General features: G+C 39.3%; 1 protein-coding gene across 4 annotated transcripts in view; it reads right to left on the minus strand.

Moving 5' to 3' along the window:
* Window positions 1-761: 761 nt before the first annotated feature.
* RASGRP1 (RAS guanyl releasing protein 1) overlaps window positions 762-26,123 on the minus strand; it is a 73,620-nt gene continuing 48,258 nt past the window's right edge. For 3 of the 4 annotated variants that reach the window (XM_070756509.1, XM_070756517.1, XM_070756528.1), the window contains 10 exons: window positions 24,997-25,272; window positions 20,110-20,190; window positions 18,320-18,424; window positions 13,208-13,317; window positions 12,314-12,458; window positions 8,102-8,138; window positions 7,035-7,181; window positions 4,507-4,877; window positions 3,877-3,951; window positions 2,970-3,194 (listed from right to left, as the gene is read on the minus strand). In XM_070756509.1, the coding sequence (XP_070612610.1) occupies window positions 3,063-3,194; window positions 3,877-3,951; window positions 4,507-4,877; window positions 7,035-7,181; window positions 8,102-8,138; window positions 12,314-12,458; window positions 13,208-13,317; window positions 18,320-18,424; window positions 20,110-20,190; window positions 24,997-25,272 (1,479 nt within the window). In that variant the 3' untranslated portion in view covers window positions 2,970-3,062. Of the gene's footprint in view, window positions 3,195-3,876; window positions 3,952-4,506; window positions 4,878-7,034; window positions 7,182-8,101; window positions 8,139-12,313; window positions 12,459-13,207; window positions 13,318-18,319; window positions 18,425-20,109; window positions 20,191-24,996; window positions 25,273-26,123 lie in introns of all 4 variants that reach the window. The other variant, XM_070756521.1, reaches the window with a different exon arrangement.

Genomic DNA, 26,123 nt, shown 5'->3' on the forward strand with positions numbered 1-26,123 from the left:
CCTCTAGCCAGGCAGATGCTGCTGCTGAGATGCTGACCCAGCAGATGGAGGTTGTAAGGATCTGGGTGGGGAGGAACCAGCTCCAACTCTATTTTGGCAAGACAGTGGCTTTGAGGCTTTTGCACCCACCAAGGTCTAGTGTTGTGTCGTGCTGCACTTCTCTGGACAAAGTCAATGAGCAGTTTTGGAACTGTAGTTAATTAAAAGCCTTTTTTTTGTGAGTAAATTTAGTTTCCACATCATGGAAGGAAATTCTTTCACTACATTCCATATTTGTCAGACCCTACTTCAATAGATGCCTAAGTTAGTACTGCATGTCATGAGAAAAACAGGTGAAAGGCGGTGATCAATTACAGTATCCCATGGTCACACAACTGGTTTGCAATTCTTTTTTCTTGTTTCTGGTAAAACAATGCCCATTTCCTTGAAAATAGATTCACTTAATGACCATGTGATTTACTGAAAGACCAGTATAAAAATAGTAAATCTCTGGTCACATGGGTGCCATGACTTACAATCACAATGATTTATGATCAAAATGATGTTCATAATTTGAGGGTTCTGTATGAAACATGCTAGATATGTGCGTGCGTGCACATTGCACACACTCACACAGGTTGAGAGAACAAAAAGGTGATTCAGTGTGAACAGACATACACATCACACATGTCAGCATCCCCTTAAAGAGCTATCCTATGCTGGCTTTTACATGACTACTAAAGATAAGCAAATATTGGAAAAGAATACAGACAACTATCAAGTGCAATCAAGTAATTTTCATTACTTCAGTTCACATTTAGTGTATAATTTCTAATTTTCAGTTCAACCTTAAAAAACCATGCATTGATCATTTTTATTATACAATAATTTAAATAATCAGACTTGCCTAACATCAATTGGAGAGGCTTCTGAAAAATATTTATATTACAAAAGCTGCTTATTTAAAGAATCTAACAGATTTAAGTTCAGCCTTACAGGGAACTGTACAAATATACCGTAATAGTACCATGACATTACTCAAAATAAAAGAATAACTATATATTACACACTAAGTACAAATATCATTTTAGCTGGGGAAATACATTGCTACAAAAAAATAAATTACATTTGGAACCATAGCCTTAAAATAAGGTTGTAAATAAATAGAACAAAAGTTACATGAAAAACTTTTACACAATATTTTATAGTGCACTACTAATTTGTCAGTTCTAAAATTATTATGGACTGAGAATTTATATATTTCCAGAGAAGAAATCAAGAACTCAGGACAGTTCCATGAAAAGCAGAGCCAATGATTGTGGCAGAATGAAAAGACAGAAACAACCAAGCTGTAATTCCTCTCCAGACAAGAACACTTGAGATTACCCACAAGTGTTCCAGATAATTGCATCTTGTGAGTGGACTACAAGACAGCAGTCACCAGTGGCTTTAGAGCTCTGGCAGATGAGGGAACAGCCACCTTGCTCAAATTGTAGTCTGGGCCTTTAAAAGGACATTGGGTTTGCATACTTTTATTTTGTAATAACTACCTTCAGAAATGGTAAAAAATGAGATGGAAAATGAGCATACAAAACCCCCCAGCTCATTTCTTAACAATTAAAAGGGATGTACAAATAATAAATCAACAGAGTGAACTGGATAATTTTCTCATTTTGGATTTACAAAAGAAACTTGTTAAAACTTTGAAGAATTTTGTGAGAGGAGAAAAAGGGGGAAAGAAAGCAAGTTCTAGGACATTAGTTGAAGGGACTAAAGATCATCAGAAATAAAATGAAGGAATATACATTTGCTTTATTTGATCTAGGTTAAAACAGATATGTTATTTCTGTTAATTCTTAATTGACTTTTGCTAACACCAGGACTTAAATGATGAGGGTTAATAGATAGGATATGGGAAGAAGATTTAGTTATTTTTTAAGGGTAATGTGTTACTAAAATTGTTTATATTTGTTGTGTTGTGTTGTGTTGTGAAGGGAGTCATTTCTTTATATATCTTTTTTCTTTATATTTTTTCTTTTCTACTTTTTTCTTTAATTGTGTTATTTTTGTTGCAATTTTAATTGAGATTTTAATAAAGTTACTATTAAAAAAGAGAGATGGAGACATGAAAGTGGCTTTTAGCATTGCTTGTGCTTATCAAGTGGTTCTCAAATTATAGTCGGAGAGATACACAAGAGGTGCTCTGCAGGTCGAAAAAGGTACGCAGATATTTGTAAGTGGTTGGGTTGGCAAAATTGCAGAGGTGCTGGGGAATCCTGCACACTGGTTTTGGCAAGCAAGAGAATATTTTCATTCACAATAGTTGAAAATAGCATCTTTCACTTTGAATCAAATGAATATTGTATTTATAAACATAAATACATACTGTACATACTCAACATGCTATTTCTTTTGCTATTTCTTTTCAGTGCAAGCTAAACATTACGAAAAGCACAAAAAATGAGTTAGAAGTTGTGTGCAAAAAGAGAAAAGAAATCTAAATATAGTTTGCACAATCATGATTTGCTATAGCTTTCCATTCTTTTTTATTCTTGCAAACCACTGGTACCACTGCCCATATTCTGTGCACCTCTGCCAAGAGGAAGCTTTTGGAACTGCCTCTCTGAAATGAGCATCCTTGGAAAAAGAGACCAAACAATTCAAAAAGAATATGGAAATGGCTGCTTGACTCATATGCCCATTCAAGCAGCAAGCATTTGTGAAGTTAACTTTCAAATAAAAAAAAATCATGCCCATTTTCAAGTTTGCATTGCCAAAATTAGCAACAATTAGGCCAAGGTACACATTCCTATTTGATAATGCAGTTTGGTTACTTTGGCAACAGGTGTGTTCCTTGGTGTAAAAATAACAAGCTCCAAACAATGTGGTTTCAGCCAAACAGAAGGCAAACTAGTTAAACCGATAGCACAAAATATATACATCCACAAGTACTAATAGCTGTCAAAATAAGACAATCTTACTTTAAAGTCCTGCCATGCTGCACACATTTAATTGCATACACTTAAATACACTCAAAAATCCCACTGGCTTTATCCTTTTCCTTACTATGTTTTTCCTCTAAGCTACAAGCAATCTCCATGTTCCCTAGTGTCCAGTATATGATTTTGATGAATGCTGAGGAATTCAATCTTCTTATGAGCTTGTTTAAGCCGCAGCTTGAGAGCTTCATTCTCTGCAGTCAGAACATTTCTTTCCTAAACAAAAATATACCATCAGAACAGAACAGTTTCTGAATGTTTAGTTTTGTTAGTAGGAACACTTGCCTGAATGGCATGCTAGTTTAAGAATTATGTGACTTGAGCAGCAAATGATGTGAAAGACACACAGTTGTTTGCCCAAGAGGAGAGCAATTACCACAATTGACTGAGAGCTTGGTGAACACATGCTTTCATTTGCAAGCAGCAGCATCTAAGTAACTGGAAGAAAACATCTGTATTTTAACTAATGAATCTTCTGCCCACCCCTGAGTTTTCCATTCAGCAGGAAAGGAGGAAGGTGGTGATGGTTAATGATTCTCCACATAACTCAGGTTGCATGGGTAATTAAGTGGAGCATGGAGTACTACAGAAGTGGGGGAAACTTTGGAGGTTTCTATTGCAGCATCTCCCCAGGTCACATTGTAGCCTGTCCCAGGCCTCCTCCAGCTCCTGAGACATCCTCTGTGCCTTTCCACCCCTCTGGTTCCTCTCAGGCCTTGGACCTGCTTCCCTGCCTCACTGGGATCCAAAACCCTCCTGCCCCCCCCCCCAGACAAAGCATTTTGTCTTGCAGCTGCCATTTTGTGTCCACCCATTTGTGGATGCAGGGACAAAATGGCAGCTACATTCAGGCTGCTGTCACAAAGCCCAAGTTTGCACAGTGGTGTTCAGAAGCTACCTGAAGCATTGTGCAGACGTCTCTTAAGGCAGCAAAATGAAGCAGTTTGTCTGGCGGCCGCCATTTTCTCCCTGCCTACAAGCAGACAGAACAAAATAGTGGGCACATTTGGATCACATCCTGGGGAACGCATAGTCTGCCCTCCTTCCATAATATGAGGCAGGGAGAGCTTTGAAAGGTAAGTGTTGTGTGTAATGAGCATATGGGGCCCTCAAGAGCTGTGAGGGGGGCGTCTGGGGGGCCCTGGGAAGAAAAGGGGGGTGCAGCAACATTGTGGTGGGTCTTAAGGGAAAATATCCCTCAGGGCTGCTGCATCTGTTGTAACTTTGAAATGGGGTCATATGTAATTTGGAGCAGAGTCTTTAAATGTAAAATAGCTTGATGACTGCCAGTATTAATTTTGGAAATATGCCTTTTCATTAAAATGGCCATTTTAAAACCAGAAATTCAAGGAGTCTAGTCACAGGATCTTTGCATTATTTCACTTATAAGGGGCTGACGGTGTACCTGAAAATTTATTTATATTTTTTAAAAGTACTCGTTTGCATACTTCAAACTCAGAGCAACAGAGTTTACATGGTTTCTGCATAGTCTCAATTATTCTGTGAAGTTTTCAAAGCTGTTTCATACCTTTTCTAGTTCTTGATATGTGGGTTTTAGTGTTTGTGGATCTTCCTTCACCTTTTGACCGCAATCCTTATTTTCCCATTTCACATACGCCTTTTTCCGGGCAAGAAGTGGACTTGGACATGGATACATAGGAGACGGCAGGAGAAAACTACTTTCAGATGACGTTCCAGATTCTCTTTGTAGATTAGACACTTCATTACCGAGCACCATCATTATATCAGTTTGTGTACCCTTGTGCACCACAGATGGCTTTAGCCTTACTGAGATTTTCTGGGCTGAAGTTCCCATGAGCATAATAGTCCTATCTTTGCTGCCTTCATTATGGTCAACCATCTCGCCATTAGGAAATGGAAATCCTCCTTCCTCCAGCCCTAACATGGGGGGGAACATAGAACATAATAAGCATTGAGGATCATAATGAGCTACATAATATTCTGGACTGCTCAGTGAAAATAATAAAGGAAATATCTAAAAAACACTATTTACTTCCTTAACTTTTATTTCTAGCATTATGTAATTTGTCCATTATATTAACAATATTATCCCTACAATTCAGTGCTTTTTGGTTAGAAACATTTATATTCTACTAGTGATTGTTTAAGATTATGCAAGATTTACAACAGAAAAAAAACAATATACTGTGGTACCTTGTGATACGAACCCATCGCCATACGAACAATCCGAGATACGAACCCAGGGTTCTGAAATTTGCTTAGATCACACATGACATTAAGCTATGGCTTGTTTTCATCATTTCTTAATGAACAACTGTGGTTACACAACTTCTCATATTATCTATGGTTTACAGACAACAATTACTTGGGTTTAGATAGATAGATAGATAGATAGATAGATAGATAGATAGATAGATAGATAGATCACATATTTTTGCTGAATATTTAAAATTAAGGGAGAATCCAACAGAAAAAACATGTATGTATGTATGTATGTATGTATGTATGTATGTATGTATGTATGTAAAAATCATATTAAATTTCTGAAATCTCCAGGAAGAACTGAAAAACATTCCTACTCGACACCCCAATTTCCTGCACTGAATTGGGTCGGTCTGATCAAAGATAAATACAGAACTCTATTTATAATCTATTATAAATACCTTCTAATATAAGTGCTGGCAAACTAAGCTGTGGGCCCAAAAGTATTTTTCATTAAATCTCCATCAATCTAAATGGTACTATGAATCTCTAAAGAATCTCTTTCTGAGTTATGGTTTATGAATAGAATAGGAATAGAAAAGAATAGAACAGAATGTGCCTAGTCCCTGTCCTGTCTTATTATCCTTTCTATTACTACATTCTACTTATGTTATGTTAATATGTACTATAATACTATACGTGTTTGACAAATAAATAAAATAAAATAGAATGATAGAGATCAGAACAGAATCTTTATTGACCAAGTATAATTGGAGATACAAGGAATTTGTCTCCGGTCCATAAGCCTTCTCAGTGTACATACAAAGTAATATAATCATAAGATACTAATAGTAAAAGGTAAAAGAAAAGATGAGAAGGATAATAGTAATATAGCCCTACTACAGAGGTAAATATGTTTACATAGAAGATAATGCTGTGGAAATTAGATGTTCAGTAGAGTGATGGCATGAGGGAAACGTGCATCTTTGTATCTAGTTACTTTGGCATGCAAAACAACTAAGGGGAGGAACAGTTAGTTTGTGTCCAGGACATGAGGATTCTATAGATATTTTCTCAGCCCTCTTTCTGGCTCATGCAGTACACAGGTCCTCAGTGGAAGTCAGGCTGGTTGCAATGGTTTTTTCTGCAGTCCTAACTATCTGTTGAAGTCTATACCTATCCTGTTTGATTGGTATACCAAACCAGATAGTTATAGAAGTACAGACGATAGATTCTATAATTCTTCTGCAGAACTGGATCAGCAGCTCCTTGGCCAATCTGAGCTTTCTGAGTTGATTCAGGAGGAACATATTCTTTGTTGTGTCTTTTTAAGGATGGGTCTAATGTTAGATGTCCATTTTAAGTCCTGGGAAATTATAGAATCAAGAAGCCTGAAGGTTTATCTATTACACATAAAATGTAAAAAACCCAAAAAACCTCCACCCATTAATGATACATATCTTTGTAAATCTGTGTGAATTCTAGCTAGAACTCTGACATTTATTACAACTAATATATTTTAATTACTATCATTGTCTTTGTGCTGAAACATTGAAAGGAACATCTCTCTACCCTGTAATACAGTTCTACCTACTGCTTACTTGGGTTAGTACTGACAATTCATTATGTTGCCTTTAAAACCAAAAATATTGAATAGAAAGCGTGATCATCCACTATCCAAGGTTAAACATAACATTTGTTTCCTAAGTAGATATGTCTTCTGCAGCCCTAATGAATTTTTGCAGAGCGGATGGGATTTGTTGATGTATTAACAATGGAAACCATTTTGAAAATCACTACCTATTAACTATTACTATTCTTTAAAAATAGACAAAATATTGAGTAACAAATGTTTCATTAAACTGAACTTACCATGCATATGTTCCTTAAGTCCCATGGGACATAGGCTAGATGCAAGAGCTGATGCTGGACTGTTATCCAAAGCTGTTATTTTGGGTCTTCTCTTGCATTCAAATACAACTAGATCCTTGCATTGCTTATGACAGTTCATTCCACAATCTTAAAACAAATGAAAACAAAATCAGCTTACTAGCCTAGTGAATAAAAAATTACTTCCACATAGTAATTCCTCTTCTATCTCAACTCCTTTCCTGGTTAGTTCAATTAAAAGAAAGATTAGAGGTGACATGATAGCAGTGTTCCAGTATCCCAGGTGCTGCCACAATGAAGAGAGAATCTGGCAAAGTACCTGAAGGTAGAACAAGAAGCAATGAATGGAAGCTAGTCAAGGAGAAAAGCAACCTAGAATTAAGGAGAAATTTCCTGACAGAACAATTAATCAGTGGAACAATTTGCCTCTAGAAGTTATGAATACTGGAAGTTTTGAACACTGGAAGTTTTAAGAGACATTTCAGACAAAATTCAGACAATTTGTTTGAAATGGTACAGGCTTATCCTACCTGAGCAGAGGGTTGGACTAGAAGACCACCAAGGTTCCTTTTAACTCTGTTATTCTATTCTATTCTTTCCAAATTTTGCAAAAGACCAGGAAATGCTACATGAACTGTAACTCACGGTCCATGTAGGTTTTACCAGAGATAAGCTCTTTTCATATCTTTAACACATTTAAAGTATACTTTTAAATATAGAACAGTATTACATGGCATTGCTACTTAACTAAAAGTAAAATTATAACTTTTAATAAAATCACCTGCCAGTTAATAATCTAAGATGAACATCAACTGATATAACAATCTCTGCATATTTTCCTAAATGTTTCTTCCCGGATTCTTCAGTTACTCAGGAAATGAACAAAACCATGGAGAACTATAGATATAGATAGGGAATTGTTTAGGTTCTACGTTATTTATGCTAAAAATCTCATTCCTAAAATAATTTAAAATCTGTTATTCGAAAAGGGTTACCACAATGGACAATTTCCCCTGAAAAGATGATTTAACTCAAAGTAAGGCATTTACCTTTGCACCTATATCCTTGTTTAATAACACCCCAAAGCTAAAAAAGAAAAAAAAAGAAAAAACACATTACAATATTGCATTCAAGTTAAATCAAAACTAAAACTGAGCATTATCAAATATTCATTTTAGACTTCAAAAAATGTTAATAAACTTAAAGCAACGATAATAGGATCCCACAGTAGGTGAAGGTAAGAGGAAAAATACCTTGATGGATGCAAATTTTTAAAGTAGATGGTGTCAAAAGCACAATTGCAAAAGATTCCCATGAAAAGCAACGTGTAAGACATTAATGTAGCTATGCAAACAGTGAAACTTAGGTGGGGAAATATACATACAGAAATTAAAGAGTCAAATTACAAAGAAAACATAAACAGATGCAATCAAACTAATAAAGCTAATAAAGAATGCTAATAACAAAAAGTGCCTTTATGTACAATTGAAAACAAAAGATCAATTGCTTTGTAAAGAACACAAAAGTGTACAGTGGTCCCTCGATCATTGCGAGGGTTCCGTTCCAGGACCCCACGCGATGATCGATGTTTCGCGAAGTAGCGGTGCGGAAGTAAAAACACCATCTGCGCATGCGCAGATGGTGTTTTTACTTCCACCGCAGCAGCGAGGAGCCGAAGATTGGGGTTTCCCCGCCGCCTCGCTGCTGCCGCTTGTCCGTGCGCGTGACGCCCGGCCTTCCCCCGCCCACCCCGTTGCTCTTATTGCTTCCCAGCTGGGAAGCGGCCCCCCGCGCGCGCCGCCCGACCTTCCCACACCCACCCCGTTGCTCTTATTGCTTCCCAGCTGGGAAGCGGCCCCTGCACGCGCGCCGCCCGGCCTTCCCCCGCCCACCCCGTTGCTCTTATTGCTTCCCAGCTGGGAAGCGGCCCCCCGCGCGCGCGCCGCCCGGCCTTCCCCCGCCCACCCCGTTGCTCTTATTGCTTCCCAGCTGGGGAAACTCCACCATCTACGCATGCATGGCCATAGAAAAAAAGGGCACGCATGCGCAGATGGTGTTGTTTACTTCCGGGTTGAAAACTCGCGATATAGCCCTTTCGCGATGCTCGAGGACGCGAAACTCGAGGGATCACTGTAGTAGGAAACAAAGCAACGCAGAAATATCAAATTCCTATTTGGTTCAATATTCTTCAATACAATAAGTATTCTACTAAGAAATAGCGAAGCACAAAATGAAGGACTATACTTTGAGGGTGACAGAAACATAATAAGGAATATTGCTTTATTTTGAATAAGTTTAAATCTCTAGGACAAAATGAATCACTTCCCAAGATTCTGAAGAAATATTTATGAATAATTTTTGAGATAGTCTCAAAGAACAATAAAGGACAATATGACCAAAAGAATAAAAATCTGACAGGGAAGAGGAAGAACCATGAGATTACAGATGCATGGCATCAATATTTGAAAAGATTTTAAAAATAGTAAAAGTGTAAGTCTATAAAAACATTGCAATTTTTTTAAAAATACAGTAATTATCAAAAGTCATCATATATTTGTTAATATAGCCAGACTAACAAATCTAGCTAGACCCCGTCACTTTTTTGATTAGGTAATTTCCTTCATAAATTGCAGAAATACTATAGATACTGTATATTTTGACTTCAGGAAAGAATTTGTCAAAGCACCTATAATACGCTGATTATTTAAATGTGAGATGGATGGCATGGAAAATTAAACAGCTTGCAAACCACACTCAGAAAGTGTTCATCAATGGTTCATCATCAAATTGAAAAAATATATTAAGTGGGGTGCCACAAATATCAATGCTGGAATTTTACTCTTTTTTATTATTATTTTAAATGGTGAAGTGAAAAAATGCTTATCAAATTTTCAGAATAACAAAAATTGGAGGATAGCTAATATACCATTTATAGAAATGAAATGAAAAACAATAATCAGGTAGGTTTGATAAATACTGGTATGCTGTAAGTAGCAAAATAAAATTTAACAAATATCATTACAAAGTTTTCCACTTAAAAAATCAAAATCAAATGCACAGTTATAATAAGACAGGGAGATTTGCTATCTGATTTAGCAAAAATACATTCAAAAGAAGTCTTAGAATAGCAGTTGTTTGAAAAGTGAATTATATAGTTGCAAAAAAGGCAAAGGATTTTACTATAACAAAGGCAGAATTACATTTTAGGTTCCATTTAAAAAAAACATGGTTTCCAAATCACAACTAGTAAGAATTCCATTTTGGTCCACTTTGATCAGACTCCTATCCCTGTCAATTGTTGTAACTGTCAGGAAATTTCTCCTTAGTTCTATGATGCTTTTCTCCTTGATTAGTTAGTTATTAGTTACTGCTACTGGAATACTGCTATCATGTCTGCCCTAGCCTTTATTTTCATTAAACTACACATACCCAGTTCCTGCAACTGTTCTTCATATGTTTTAGCCTCCAAGTCTCCTAATCTTTTTTGTTGCTCTTCTCTGCACTTTTTCTAGAGTCTCAACATCATTTTTGCATCTTGGCAACCAAAACTGAATGCAGTATTCCACCTGTGACCTTACGAAGGCATTATAAAGTGGTATTACCACTTCAAGTGATCTTGATTCTATCCCTCCGTTAATGTGGCCTAGGACTGTGTTGGCTTTTTTGGCAGCTGCTGTACACTGCTGGCTCAGATTTAAATGATTGTCCACTAGGATTCCAAGATCCCTCTCAGAGTTACTACTGTTGAACAAGGTACCACATATATTGCATCTGTGCATTTTGTTTTTCCTACCTAAAAGTAGAATCTAATTTTTTTCACCATTAAATTTCATTGTATTTGATAGCACCCAATGTTCAAGCCTGTCAAGATCCTTCTGTATCTTGAGTTATTCCTGCCAGTTTGGTGTCATCTGCAAATTTAATGAGTTTCCCATCTATCCCTTCATCCAAGTCATTGATGAAGATATTGAAGAATACAGGACCTAAAACAGAGCCTTGGGGTACTCCACTGCATACTTCCCTCCATGTAGAGGTAGTTCCATTGAGCACTCGGCATTGAGTGTGATTGGTTAGCCAGTTTTGAATCCATCTGGTGGTATTGCTCTCTAACCCATATTTTCACCACTTTATCTAGTAGTAGGTTATGGTCTACTTTATCCAATGCCTTTTATAAAATGCCTATTTTATCAAATGCCCTACAAGTGAAGGCAATGAAACAAAAAAATGTCTGGAGATTAGTAAGAGCTCTGAGATATAGTAAGCTTCCTTCGGTAAGAATACAGATTTTCCAATAATCAAATATATTTTTAAAGCTTAAGGACACATGATGCAGCCATTTTATAGAAGGTGAGAAGGTTAGAAGGCCTAGTTATTGCCTTTAAAGGACATCTACTGCAGAAGTCGATTCCTCCCAGTTCAGATCGGTTCACCCAAACCAGTCCCTGGGCACCACCATATTTTTTTTTAATTTGGGGGGGATTTTTTTTTCTTCTTCTGAACATAGGCAGAAGTCGAGTTTCTGGCACTAGACATGCGTCACCATCTTGTTTTTGGCTTTTTAATATTTTATTTTTATTTTTCAGCATGAGGCATAGCCACGCAACATGGGAGGAAGCATAACTCACCCCTGATCTACTGGTTAACACACACTATTTACATTCAATATTATTAAATTCTATGATGGAACAATGCCTCCATTAAATCAGATCAATAGTTAATATGGTGTGGCAGCAGCAACTTTTCATGTTTTACATATACTCAGAAAACTCAGAGCTCCACAGCTAAAACTGAAAAGCTCTGAAATTTGATCTAAAACCAGTTTTAGGCAGGGATGAAATACTTCTGGTGGTGGTGTGCCTGCCGGTCATTGGATATCTGGTAACAATCACAGTGTGAGTCTTCACTCACCTACACAGACACTGCACATGCAGAGGGTAAAAGAACCAAAATGGTGGAGTCTGGACATCTGGGCGAGGACTCATGCTGCAATTGCAACTGAATCTCCGACAACCAGCAAGCACACCAGGTCCGGGAACATTTCATCCCTGCCTAAAATTTTAATTATGCAAAGCATGCACCGCATAATAAAGGTATGGCCCATTCTGATTAACAGTAATTAAAGTATTAAAGGCACAAAAACAAAATGAAACAAATCCTATAGTAACAAAAATCTGGAGTTACTACCGCAACCGAACAATTCTTGTTACACACATCATGAGATATAATTTTACTTTTCAAATACCCCCTATCCCCAAGCTTACAAATCCAGCACAGTTGTCACAGAATGTCGGCTTTAGGTAAGTGGTCTCCTGGAAATTGTGGGCAAAGCCAAGGCCTAATTTTGAATAGATTGAACTGGCCCTCATGAAATAGGCTGTAATTTCATCCCTGCTAATCAGACCTTCCCTGCAAACAAACAAACAAACAAATAAACAAAAAGGACAAATGAGGCTTAATGCACTTACAGCAGGAGTTAATAGTGCCCCCCCTTCATTTCAATTCAGCCACAAAAATCTGCCAGCTCATATAATATAAAAGCATTAAATCTTTTTCACAGCAAAGAATATCTAGAAGTACATGAAACACACAAGCACACACCCTACGTGACCCTGCCAAGGAGATCACAAGGGCTCCTTAATAGTTCTTCAAAGCCAGCTTGAGAAGCAGCCTTCACAAAAAATCCTGAACATGCTGTACAATTATCAAAACAAAGAAGCAGGCTGGAGGATAATTACCAGCATTGTACCTTCAAATTGCACTACAGTATATGAATTCTAAGTCTGACTGATAGAATGAACAAGCTTAAAGGAGGAGGTAAAATGTACACTAGGCATCCTTTAAACATAAAAGCATTTATAACGTCCTGCTCTCTCAGTTATTTGAAACCAAGCATAAAAAGCAAGCTTTTCATTGACATTATCCAACAAACACATGAAGAGAATGGACAAGCCTTGTCAACTGGTCAAAAGCTCAAGGAATTATCTTGAAAACCCTACCCTCAGTGAAAATCAAACTTAAGGCTTCAAAGGAGGTAAGAATAAGGAAGCAATATAAGTCTGTAAAATTCTCTGACATATTATACAAGTCCAATACTTTCCTTGGATAACGATACACATATAAAGATAATCAGAGAATATTTATTAGTAAATAAATACCTGTCTTTATCCATTACGCAAAAGGAGAAAGGGAAGCTTGCAGCAATCTTCTCAAATTCTTCTTGAGAAATACATCCATCCTGATCGTGATCGTAATTTTTAAAAACAGACTGCATAAAGTAGTAGAAAAATAAGAAAAGCTGTATTTGAAATAAATCAAATACCATTGCAGTTCCCCTAATTGACTAGGAAGGGGCGGCATACAAATCTAATAAATAATAATAATAATAATAATAATAATAATAATAATAATAATAATAATAAAATTAATAATAATAAGCCCAAAAAAGTGGTCAAAAATGAGCAAACAAAACTACTGTGGGACTTCCGACTTCAGACTGACCAAATTCTGAAGCATAACACACCAGACATCCTGATTGTGGAGAAAAGAAAGTATGGATCATCGACATCGCAATCCCAGGGGACAGCAGAATTGAGGAGAAGCAGCTAGAGAAATTAGTGAAATACGAAGATTTAAAAATCGAGCTGCAACGTCTCTGGCATAAGCCAGTGAAAGTGGTCCCAGTGGTACTTGGCACACTGGGTGCAGTGCCAAAGGATCTCAGCGGACATTTGAAAACCATCGAAATTGACAAAATCTCCATCTGTCAATTGCTAAAGGCCGCTTTACTGGGATCGGCAAACATAATTTGCCGCTACATCACGCAGTCCTGGGTGCTTGGGAAGTGCCTGACTGGTGATGAAATACGAAATCCAGCATAGTGATCTCATTTGCTGTGTTGTATGAAAAAATCAATTTATCCTTTTCTCTAAATTCATTAAAATTATGTGGCATTTAAAAGTATTTCATTTATATGCAATACATAACTTCTGCACTCTATATAGAGGGTGTACACTTAGTCCTCTGCATAATATATAATTCATAACATGCAGCTTAGTCAAGTATTTATTAAAAAAAATTTCATATAGATTTCTTAACTTGACAAATAATTTAGTTCTAACGTCAAATGGTTCAAATGCCTTTTTCTGCAATGTTATTCCTTCTTTCCCTTCAATTGTTAAAATGCTGTTTATTTATTTGTATTCCACCTTTATTAGTTCTGCAAACATAGCCAACAAACCTTTCCTCATAACAACAAACCTATGAGGTAGGTTAGGCTGAGAGAGAAAAAATGTCCCAAAGACACCCAGTCGCTTTTATGGCCAAGGCTCGACTAGAAAGATGAAATATGAAGAAATATAAAACTCAAGAGTCTCTTACTTTCTAGTCTGGAGCCTTAACTATTTACTCACAGAGTTTATGCACCAGGTCTCAGATTTACAATCGTGTGGGCAGTGAAGGGCTACCAAAAATTTTACTACCACACTGTGGGCGTGGCTTATGCAGGACACCCTGTATTTTCTTTCATCATCTTTCAGTGCAAATTAGGTGCTCTGCAGTGGAACTCCACTTTTGCTATCCCACTGCGTTCCACCCCCATCTGTGCAGTAGCCCACCCCTTAATGAGGGAGAAAAGGTGTTAATTTAGGTTATTCTGAAAGTCATTTCTGTGGGTTTGTGTCATGGGAAGAAATGTTCCTTCACATCAGGAATTGAGACAAAGGGTTAAACTAGACAGCATACAACGTCTTATCATGAAGCTAAATGCCTAGATTTTATTTATTGTAAGTACATAATGGCCTAATTCAAGTTTCAAGTTTCAAGTTTAATCAGATTTGTATGCCGCCCCTCTCCGCAGACTCGGGGCGGCTCACAGCAATAGCAATACAATGTACGACAAATCCAATATTTAAATTACTTTAAAAAACACCACAAATTAAAACCAATCATACACACTAGCGTACCATGCATAAATTTTATAAGCCTAGGGGAAAGGAACATGTCAATTCCCCCATGCCTGACGACAGAGGTGGGTTTTAAAGAGCTTACGAAAGGCTAGGAGGGTGGGGGCAACTCTGATATCTGGGGGGAGTTGGTTCCAAAGGGTCGGGGCCGCCACAGAGAAGGCTCTTCCCCTGGGTCCCGCCAAACAACATTGTTTAGTTGACGGGACCCGGAGAAGGCCAACTCTGTGGGACCTAACTGGTCGCTGGGATTCGTGCAGCAGAAGGCGGTCCCGGAGATATTCTGGTCCAGTGCCATGAAGGGCTTTATAGGTCATAACCAACACTTTGAATTGTGACCGGAAACTGATCGGCAACCAATGCAGACTGCGGAGTGTTGGTGTGACATGGGCAAATTTAGGAAAGCCCATGATAGCTCTCGCAGCTGCATTCTGCACGATCTGAAGTTTCCGAACACTTTTCAAAGGTAGCCCCATGTAGAGAGCATTACAGTAGTCGAGCCTTGAGGTGATGAGGGCATGAGTGACTGTGAGCAGTGACTCCCGGTCCAAATAGGGCCGCAACTGGTGCACCAGGCGAACCTGGGCAAACGACCCCCTCACCACAGCTGAAAGATGTTTCTCTAATGTGAGCTGTGGATCGAGGAGGACGCCCAAGTTGCGAACCCTCTCTGAGGGGGTTAGTGACTCCCCCCCCAGGGTGATGGATGGACAGATGGAGTTGTCCTTGGGAGGCAAAACCCACAGCCACTCCGTCTTATCCGGGTTGAGCTTGAGTCTGTTGACACCCATCCAGACCCCAACAGCCTCCAGGCACCGGCACATCACTTCCACTGCTTCGCTGACTGGACAAGGGGTGGAGATGTAAAGCTGGGTATCATCTGCATACTGATGATACCTCACCCCATGCCCTTGGATGATCTCACCCAGCGGTTTCATGTAGATATTAAATAGTAGGGGGGGGAGAACCAACCCCTGAGGCACCCCACAAGGGAGTAACCTAGAGGTCGACCTCTGACCCCCCACTAACACCGACTGCGACCGACCAGAGAAGTAGGAGGAGAACCACTGAAGGACAGTGCCTCCCACTCCCAACCCCTCCAGCCGGCGCAGAAGGATACCATGGTCAATGGTATCGAAAGCCGCTGAGAGGTCAAGAAGCACCAGGACAGAGGATAAACCCCTGTCCCGGGCCCGCCAGAGATCATCTATCAGCGCGACCAAAGCAGTTTCCGTGCTGTAGCCGGGCCTGAATCCTGACTGCTGAGGACCTAGATAATTGGCTTCTTCCAAGGACCGCTGGAGCTGGAGTGCCACCACCTTCTCAACAACCTTCCCCATGAAGGGAAGGTTGGAGACTGGTCGATAGTTATTGAGAATGGCTGGGTCCAGGGAAGGCTTCTTGAGGAGGGGGCGCACAAGTGCCTCCGGGAAGTGGATCCACAAGTGGATCCGGGAAGGACCCCCTCCCCAAAGAAGCATTGACAATCTCCTGGACCCAGCTCCGTGTCACCTCCCTGCTGGCCGAAACCAGCCAGGAGGGACACGGATCCAGTAAACAGGTGGCGGAACTCACAGCTCCAATGGCCTTGTCCACTTCATCAGGTGTCACCAGATCAAACTCTTCCCAGACAGGTGGACAAGTACGTGCCCCAGTCACCTCAACTGACTCGTTGTCAGTCGACTCTGTATTCCAATTAGAGTCGAGGTCCGCTCGGATCCGAGCGATTTTATCAGTGAAAAACGTGTTAAAATCCTCGGCACTACTCTGCAAGGGTTCCCCAACTCCCCCCTGATTAAGAAGGGAGCGGGTCACCCTAAACAGAGCGGCCGGGAGGAATTCCGCTGATGCAATCAAGGCGGAATGATACGCGCATCTTGCCGCCTTGAGCGCCACTTTGTAAGTCTTAATATGTGCTCTTACAAGTGTTCGATCGGATTCGGACTTACTCTTCCTCCATCGCTTCTCTAGACGTCTCTTCTGGCGTTTCAACTCCCGGAGCTCCTCGTTGGACCATGGAGCTCTACGGGGTCTAGTGCCGCGGAGAGGTCGCAACAGCGCAATTCGGTTAAGAGCCTCCGCTGCAGCCTTGTTCCAGGCCTCAGCCAGAGACTCTGCCGAACTGTGTACGAGTGTATCTGGAATAACCCCAAACGCCTTCTGAAAGCCCTCTGGATCCATCAGGCGACTGGGGCAGAACAGCTTAATCGGTTCCGCCTCCCTGCGGGGAAGGATTGGAGCCAGGAAGTTAAGCCACAGTAGAAAATGGTCCGACCATGACAAAGGCAACACTTCTAAGCCTCTTAGTCTCAGACCATTACTCAATTGCTCAGAGAGGAATACCATGTCGGGTGCATGCCCCCCCCTCGTGAGTCGGACCCTGTACTACTTGGGTCAGGTCCATGGCTGTCATGGTGGCCATGAACTCCTGTGCCAGTCCAGAGGTTTCACCGAGCGACGGCAGGTTAAAGTCCCCCAAGACAATAAGTCTGGGGAACCCCACCGCCAACCCGGCTACCTCCTCGAGTAGCACAGGCAGGGCTTGTGACACGCAGCTGGGAGGCAGGTACGTGAGGAACATGCCCACCTGGACCCCTAAGTCCAACTTCACCAGGAGGGACTCGCAGCCCGCAATCTCTGGAGCAACGAGTCTACGCAAGCCAAGGCTCTCCCTGGCTATAATAGCCACTCCTCCCCCCTTCCCTGGGGTCGAGGCTGATGCCATATCTGAAACCCGGCTGGGCAAATTTCAGAGAGAGGAACTCCTCCCTCCGGGCCCAGCCAGGTTTCAGTAACACATGCCAGGTCAGCCTCCTCATCCAGGATCAGATCCCGGATGAGGAGAGCTTTATTTACCACCGACCTGGCATTGAGTAGCAGCAGCTTGAGCCCAGGGCCAGAATTACACTCATCACCAGCACCCAGGATTGGGTTCACATAGCCAGAACAAGGGATCGTTATTAAGCAACGATCTCTCGTTCCCCTGGAACGGCTAGTTCTGTGACCCCCATGTAATTCCCATGGAGATGGTGGTTTATGGATAGGTGGTAGCCATGTATTTCTTCACAGACTGTGTTTGAAAAAGTGCTTTTACAGGGATTTCCAAACAAACGACTGGAATGATATAAAGTAAATGAAAAAGAAGTTATTAAGATCTAGAAGCACAGCAGTAGTATAAACATATTTTCTAGTAATATCCTAATGGAAATGGAAATGCTGCAATGAACCCCCATAACCAATATACCATGAATCAAGACTCAGAAGTCTACCACAAAACATTTATAATAAATAAAATAGCATACTTACATCTACCATTCTCTGGACATGCTTACTAATTATCTTTGGATCAGGTTTGGGGGCAATTCCAGATGCCCAATCTGCTACAACTGGGGGTTTACAAGGTGTCAATGGCTAAAAAAATAAAATGTATTTGGATATTTATTGAGGAAAAGCATTCATACATGATTAAAAGCAGTTATAAAGTAAAACTGCCAGATAGTTTGGGTAACATTACTTTATGCTTAGAAGTACCATTTACTATTTTTTCTCTTACATATGTTATGTAGAGTTGCTGAGAGTTGGGTGATACATAAATATAATTAATTCCCCATATTTTATTAATTCCCCACATTTTTATTAATACTTTTTGTCTGAACAACATTGGATATCAACATTAGCCACTACCAGTGAAGGGTCCCTTGTCTTCGGTGCTACTGGAGCACCCTCTCCAAGGCCATCGCGCATGCACGGGACCACTGGCATGAGATTTGGCTTCTGCGCATGCGCAGGAAGTAAAATATTATGTAAGGACATGCGCATGAGATTTTAGTGATTTTTGCCGATATTTTTGCTTCCACATACGCACAGAAGCAAAAAATCAGTGAAAATTGTCAAAAATATCACTCACACAAGCATCCTCACACATGATTTCACTTGCTGCGTATGTACAGAAGCCAAATCTGATGTAGGGGCCTGCATGTGCACGTTGGGGACGCACATCTGCCTGCGCATCCCATAATTTCCTACTGGGACTGAGCACCTGACCGTACCGGCTGCTGCCCACCACCAGCCACTACCATAGAACAAAGTACCTCTTATGAAGCAGATTGTCTTTGAAAATGGCAAAAGAGGAGTTGCAAATTAGTGGATTATAATTTATCCTCTTTTTTCAGCCACTAGTGAAGTCTGTACATTAGGAGACTGTCCTTCTTTTAAAAAAAAAAAAAAGGTTTCTGAGGGAGCATATAAGTAATGTCACCAGAAATGGAGGCATTACCGGGGAATGGAACACTCCGAAAGTCACAAAAGCAAATTGAGAGTTGCCCGATCCCATGATACAAAGAAAACAGTTAGCTTTATTATTATTTATTAGTTAAGACCTTCAGCTTTAGAAGATCTCTTAAGAATATATTTATAACCATCATCCCCTGCTATTATTACTGATGGTGTGAGGTTTGGACTGGCCTTTTCCCAAATAATGCTGATCTTGTGAAAAAGAAGCTGTGTGTCAGAAATTTCTAAACGTAGATATTTTGTGATTTGGGGATTTTTCGTATTTATGATCCATTAGCACATGCAGCTCTAGTTCTCATTTTATAGCCCTCACAGACACTTCTAGTCAAGACTGTTGAAAATGATGGCACAGTGACAAATTATTGTGTAATTACTAAAATACTTAACTAACAGGGCAATATTTTTGGCTTGTATTGTATCTTCTGATTGTTATTCTTAACAAAATAATCATAATGCCTTAAAAATCTACTTTCACATGCCTCTTCCCCTCAAAAAAGTTAAGTGAAGTCTTTGGTCAGTAGAAAGTTCCCTGCTCTAGCAGATTGACTAACTATGAAAACGTTTTGTTATTGTTGTTGTTATTATTGCACTTGGATACTGAATTGCTTTTGCCTGCCTATTAAATTTTGCTCTCAATTGTACATATTTTAGTAATTAATACTGCTATTGTAATATATAAATGCATGTTTGCATTTGCATTGTATTTATTTAATAATTAATATTATATTCTATATTAAATTAATATAATTGTTATAATATAATTAAATTATCACTATATCCTGTTTTGAAATAAAATTTCTTACTGCAGCCCGGTGACTTCTTGGCTCTCGTGCATATGAAAGTTCATAAATTTCATCTTCTGTATAGTAAAGGTCAAGTGATAACTGAAAATAAATACAAAAGCAGTTTTACTTTCAAAATACTATAGTGTTCTCCAAAAATTTGCTTTTCTGAATCTGAGGTTACTAATATAGGACAAACATGTAGATAACATGAGCCTAGACATTACAATCAAAAAATGAATACATTTTTCTAGCTGATATGATATCAGCAATTGACCTTACTCCAAAAGCAAGTTATTCAAACTCTACTCCCATTTTAAATATATTTTGCTGGAAACAAAAAATTCTGAAATGCAAGCAGTGACAGATCTCTTTTGAGGGAAAGTTACCCACTTTCAAATCTTTATAGATTACATATGAGGATTTAAGGTTCATAGGAGGTAAACTTTCGAATTCAGTCAAATAACCTCCTGTCATGCCATTTATTTATCTATCTATCTATCTATCTATCTATCTATCTATCTATCTATCTATCTATCTATCTATTTATTAGATTTGTATGCTGCCCCTCTCCGAAGACTCAGGACTGCTCACAACATCTGCTCATATTTACTAGTTGTGACATCAGGAAAGACAATTATATAGTTCTCTCCCTTGTCCTGGATTACAATGTTTTCTGGAAACCCTCACAATGAGGCAAGAAACAATCATGGGCAAATTAATATATAATTTTCATTATTTATTGTACAATCTTTCCCTCCGACTGCTCAAGCTGATTCAAAAAGAAGTACCAGATTTTTCAGACTACAAAACACTCTCCCCCTCCCGCCCCCCAAAAGTGGAAATACATGTGCATCTTATGCAGCAAATATTGCAGTGGGGGGAGGGGGTTTGGTGTGGTGTCAATCAGCCATTCTAGGTGATGCAGATTGCTGACTATCGCTGCTCCCACCATTTGTGATTGGAGGCAAATGGGCAGCTGCAAATGGCCAGCAACAAACAGGTTGCAGCAAATGGACTGTGGTGGCGGCGAACGGGTTATGGTGGCAGCAAGAAGGCAGAGGCAGGTGGTGTGTTTTTTTCTCTTCTTGTAGGATGTAAGAAAATTCAAAAATAAAATAGTATGTAGAAATTTACATTCACGTAGAATATTTAATACTGCTTGAGCGGGACGATTTGACTGGATGACCTGCAAGGTCCCTTACGCTATTAAACTTATTAAATATTATTTTGCTTTGAGATAGTTGGAGAAAATACATGCTGAAATATGTGACATTGTAGAACAGGGTTTGTTTGTTTTTTGAATACTGTTAGAAATAGCCCAGGCTAGAATGGCCAAGGCAATAGAGATAAGAAAAGGTTGTGCTTGCAAAATATGTTATGGGCAATAATGGAAAAAGTTGTATGGAGATTGATTGATTGATTGATTGGACTTATGTGTCGCCCCTCTCCATGGACTCAGGGCAGCTCAGAACATTTCAATAAAAAAATACAATATATAAAACCCTTCTAATCCAATTAATAGAAATAATTAATTTAAAAAATTATCTTAAAAAGCTAAACATTTAAAAATCAAACATTCACATGCATACTACCACATCCTACACATTCACTGGGCAGAGGCTGGGGTCTAGTGGCCCCAAGTCTGACAGCATAAATGCATTTTCAGATTCTTACGAAAGGCAAGGAGGGTGGGGGCAGTGCAAATCTCTGGGGGGAGTTGATTCCAGAGAGCCGGAGCCCCTACAGAGAAGGCTCTTTCCCTAGGTCCCACCAAATGACATTGTCTAGTTCAGTGATTTTCAACCTTTTTTGAGCCGCAGCACATTTTTTACATTTACAAAATCCTGGGGCACACCACCAACCAAAATGACACAAAACGACACTCTAACACAGTACATATTATACATATAGTTAATAATATAGTTTCTAAATGTATTTATACTCAGTGTGAAACCTGGGCCTGTTTCGATGAACACAAAAGGGATATCCTGGCAGGAATGGTAGTTTGGGGACCCATGTTCAATTTCCCCACGGCACACATGATCATGTCTCACAACACACTAATGTGCCGCGGCACACTGGTTGAAAAACACTGGTCTAGTTGATGGGACCTGGAGAAGGCCAACTCTGTGGGACCTAACCGGACGCTGGGATTCGTGTGGCAGAGGGCGGTCCCGCAAGTAAACTAGTCCTATGCCAGAATATATCAGAGATGCTGTTGTCTTTAAGGCATTACAGATAGCTATGATTGGTGTCTGTATACGATGTAGGAGGGACATGAGGGAATCGAGCTAGGGACTATAAAATTTAATGCTTTTGAAATTTTAGGCATGGCTTTTGGCTCAAACCGCAATTTAAGGTCAGGCTAAAAGATCCAACACACTTTGCAAACTGCTATCATTATTATTCCTTATCAATAAATGCTTTTTGGTTTTGATCGATCCACGTTTCTTTCTTGGCTGAAGTAATTTGCAACACTCTAAAGCTAATGTGCATCTTATAGTCCAGAGTGCCTTATAGTCAGTGATGGGCTCCTACGGGTACGGCCAGGTATGCAGAACCAGTAGAAAAATTTTGAGTTTTTTTTCTCTCTCTCTCTTTTTTCCCCCTTCTGGGCTTTGAGTATGTTTTTCCTATCACAGTAAATGAGGTTGAATGTGTATAATTTTAGAAGAGCTGTGCGTGTGTGTACATATACTTACAGTTTATATAATAGATAATGTATATTTTTGTGTGCCTGTGTGTTATATGCATGTACACATATGGCATATATACATAGAATTAACCAGTATATTTTGGATGTTCAGTAATAGTAAATATATAGGGAAATTGTATCTCTTTGAGGCGAGGAGAAGCCAGGCATCCTAACCCTAACCCAAACCCTTGATGTGAGTGACGTCAAGTTGGTCACCACAAGACCTTTAAGCCAACCCATCACATGATCGTCAAGCTACTCCCACCTGGTCACATGGCTGGCAAGCCACACCCACAAAAATAAGTCACGCCCACAGTGGGGTAGTAAAAAAATTTGCAGCCCTTCACTTCTTATAGTCCAAAAAATACAGTAACTATATGTGTCTGTGAGTACGTGAGGAGGAGGGAGAAAAGAAGGGTTTGAATCAGTTAAATAAAATAATAAGATACCATATGTAGTGTAATCAATTTAAAAGTGTAATGGAATATGCCCATTTTAGTAATAAATCATGACAATCATAAAATGGTCTTACATGATTGACTTGACTTTAAACCTTTTTTATAGTGATTGTTAAGCAAAGAGTCCTCGGAGAGGGGTGGCATACAAATCTAATAAATTCAAATTCAATTCAAAATCCACAATTGTAAAGTGGACATTGTAGTTATTAAGCAAATCAACTGTTCCTCAAAGGCATGTTTTTAACCAAAAACCAGAAGTTCTGATATTTACCAAAACCATAATAAAATGGTCATCAGGATGCTAAAAATTGTCATATTATCCAAGTGTCTGATGTGCCGCCCTGAGTCTAAGGCAAAGGGTAGCATAAAAAATTGAATGAATGAATGAGTAAGCAAGTAAGTCCAGGGCTATCTGTATGAATCCTAATATAAAGTCTCTCATCAATTTCCCCCCAAGGAGCATGGTATGATTCCACTCACTATTGATAAGTTTAAAGTGAGGTTCAAATGAAACCAGAAGCTTGTCATAGCTGTATTGCAGGAATGGGGATGAAGGAGACAGGAGAAGCTAGAGTAAACCATTCCTCCCCAATCTACTGAATTCTAGGAGTTCTGGTCACAATACACCTGAAGAGTACCAAGCTAGGAAAGGCTAGATTAATCGTAATACTGAAAGTTCAGTCAGCATTATCTCTGGCCTAGCCTAGGAATGTCCTGATTTTATATGTTAACTATTGTGTAGATTCATTTCAATCATTGAATTGAGCTTTAAAAAACATTGACAGTATTTTTAGAAGAGCAATATTAATCATTAAAATCCTATTTCATGTTTCACAATAAAACATTTGTATTTATACTCTCACTTAGTTTTACACTAGCTTTGTGGAAGATTACAATTAATTTGGAGCAGGTATCATTTTACTGAAATATAATTAGAAAAATGTTTTTAGGATTAGAGTCTTAAAGCCAATTCAGATCTTAGTACCAGATGTTATGCTGCCAAATCTGTTTTCAAAGGTTCAAAGCACAAAGACATTGTAGTAATAATGTTGAACCAGCTTCTTATACTGATCCGCTACACTGTTATACAGCTACTATCCATTCAACATTCACAGTGAGGGACCACTGACATGGATGTTAAGCAATGTACTAGTTTAGGACTTCTATAATTCTAAACCTTCAGAAATCCAAAATAAATGAAAACCATTTCTGGCACTAACTAATGTATTCTACAGAAATATGAGTTGCAGTACTAAGCAACTACAATAGCAGCTGGCTCACAAAGCAGTGAGACTAAAGAGTACTGTATTTTTCGGAGTATAAAACACACCTTTTTCTTCCCTAAAAGAGGCTGAAAATTTGGGTGCATCATACTCCAAATGTAGCTTTTCTGAAGCTTTTTTTCTATCCTTCACAAGGTGCTAATGGTCTTCCTGGCTTCCTACTCTGTCCAAAGAAGTTTTTTTCCGAGTCCTAAATCTATGCTGGCTTGTTTTCATTCCTACCTCTTCTGAAAAACTTTTTTTTATCCCTAACAAGCTGCTAACAATCTTCCTGGCTTGCAGATTTTTTTTTTATTCTTACTCCCTCTGAAGTAGTTTTTCCAGCCTTAAATCTTTGCAGGCTTATTTTCATTCCTATTCCCTTCGAAGAAGTTTAAAAAAAATATTTAAATATAGCTCAGACTGATTTAACTTTTTAAAAAGTAAAAGCAGATTACATAAAATACAACCTATAAATATAGTGACTTACTGTGAGGAGATGGACAAGATCTTTGTTAGCTTCCAGAGGGGGACCTATCTCTTGCAGCTGTATCAATTCATTGACATGATTGTACAAAGAATACAATTTGTGCATATTAACTCTTTTTTCTTCCAAGTAATCTGGCATAGCTTCATAAAGAGAAATTAAATCTTTCAGGTGTACTCCAAGAATAGGAATTTTAAAGTTACTGCACTCATTATAAGCACGTCTGTAATTATCATAGTTCCTACCAGATGAGAGCAATTCAGTCATTTCATTGAATATCTAAAAGCAAACCAACAGCAAATTCAGTCAGCTTTGTTCATAATTTGGGATCACTTTAATATAATATAATAAATTACTGTAGCAAGTTTGCAGTAAAACACAAGTATAACATCCATGTTTTTATATAACACACAGTAATAATTAAGCCTAAGGATAAATTCACAAACTCTCCTACTTGGACATAACTGCAAGGACGTGATTAAAAATCTCTGCTTCCAATTTAAATTAACCACTGCTATAGTCCATTGAAAATCAGCCTCATGAATTAGAATTTTAGTCATCAAATTTAAGATTAAATTCAGTTATCCAGATTCAGTTAATCAAAAATTTGCAATTCCTCTTTGCAAAGAGTCATTATGACATGTTCTGATATTAAATTAAAACTTAGTGTTACAGTGATCCCCCGCTCGTTGCGAGGGTTCCGTTCCAGGACCCCCCGCAACGAGCGGGTTTTCGCGAAGTAGCGCTGCGGAAGTAAAAACACCATCTGCGCATGTGCAGATGGTGTTTTAAACTTCCGCAGCGCTAGCGAGGAGCCGAAGATTGGGGGGCGGCGCGGCTGTTTTAAAACATCGCCGCCGACATGGGGGGTTCGCTAGCACCCCCCGAACCCCCAACCCGGGTTTGGAGGGGTGCTAGCAAGCCCCCCATGTCGGCGGCGATGTTTTAAAAGAGCCGCGCCGCCCCCCAATCTTCGGCTCCTCAGCGGCGAGCGAGCGAAGCCAAGCCGGCAGCAATGTCGCCGCCGCTGCAGCCAACGCGCGCTACGATCTTCCGGGCCAGCCAGGCTCAGTCACGGAAGGCAGCCGCTTGGCCCGGGATGCTGGGCCGAGAGGAGCCGGGCTTGATCC

The sequence above is a fragment of the Erythrolamprus reginae genome, chromosome 1 (genome assembly GCF_031021105.1).
Source record: "Erythrolamprus reginae isolate rEryReg1 chromosome 1, rEryReg1.hap1, whole genome shotgun sequence".
Classification (NCBI taxonomy): domain Eukaryota; kingdom Metazoa; phylum Chordata; class Lepidosauria; order Squamata; family Dipsadidae; genus Erythrolamprus; species Erythrolamprus reginae.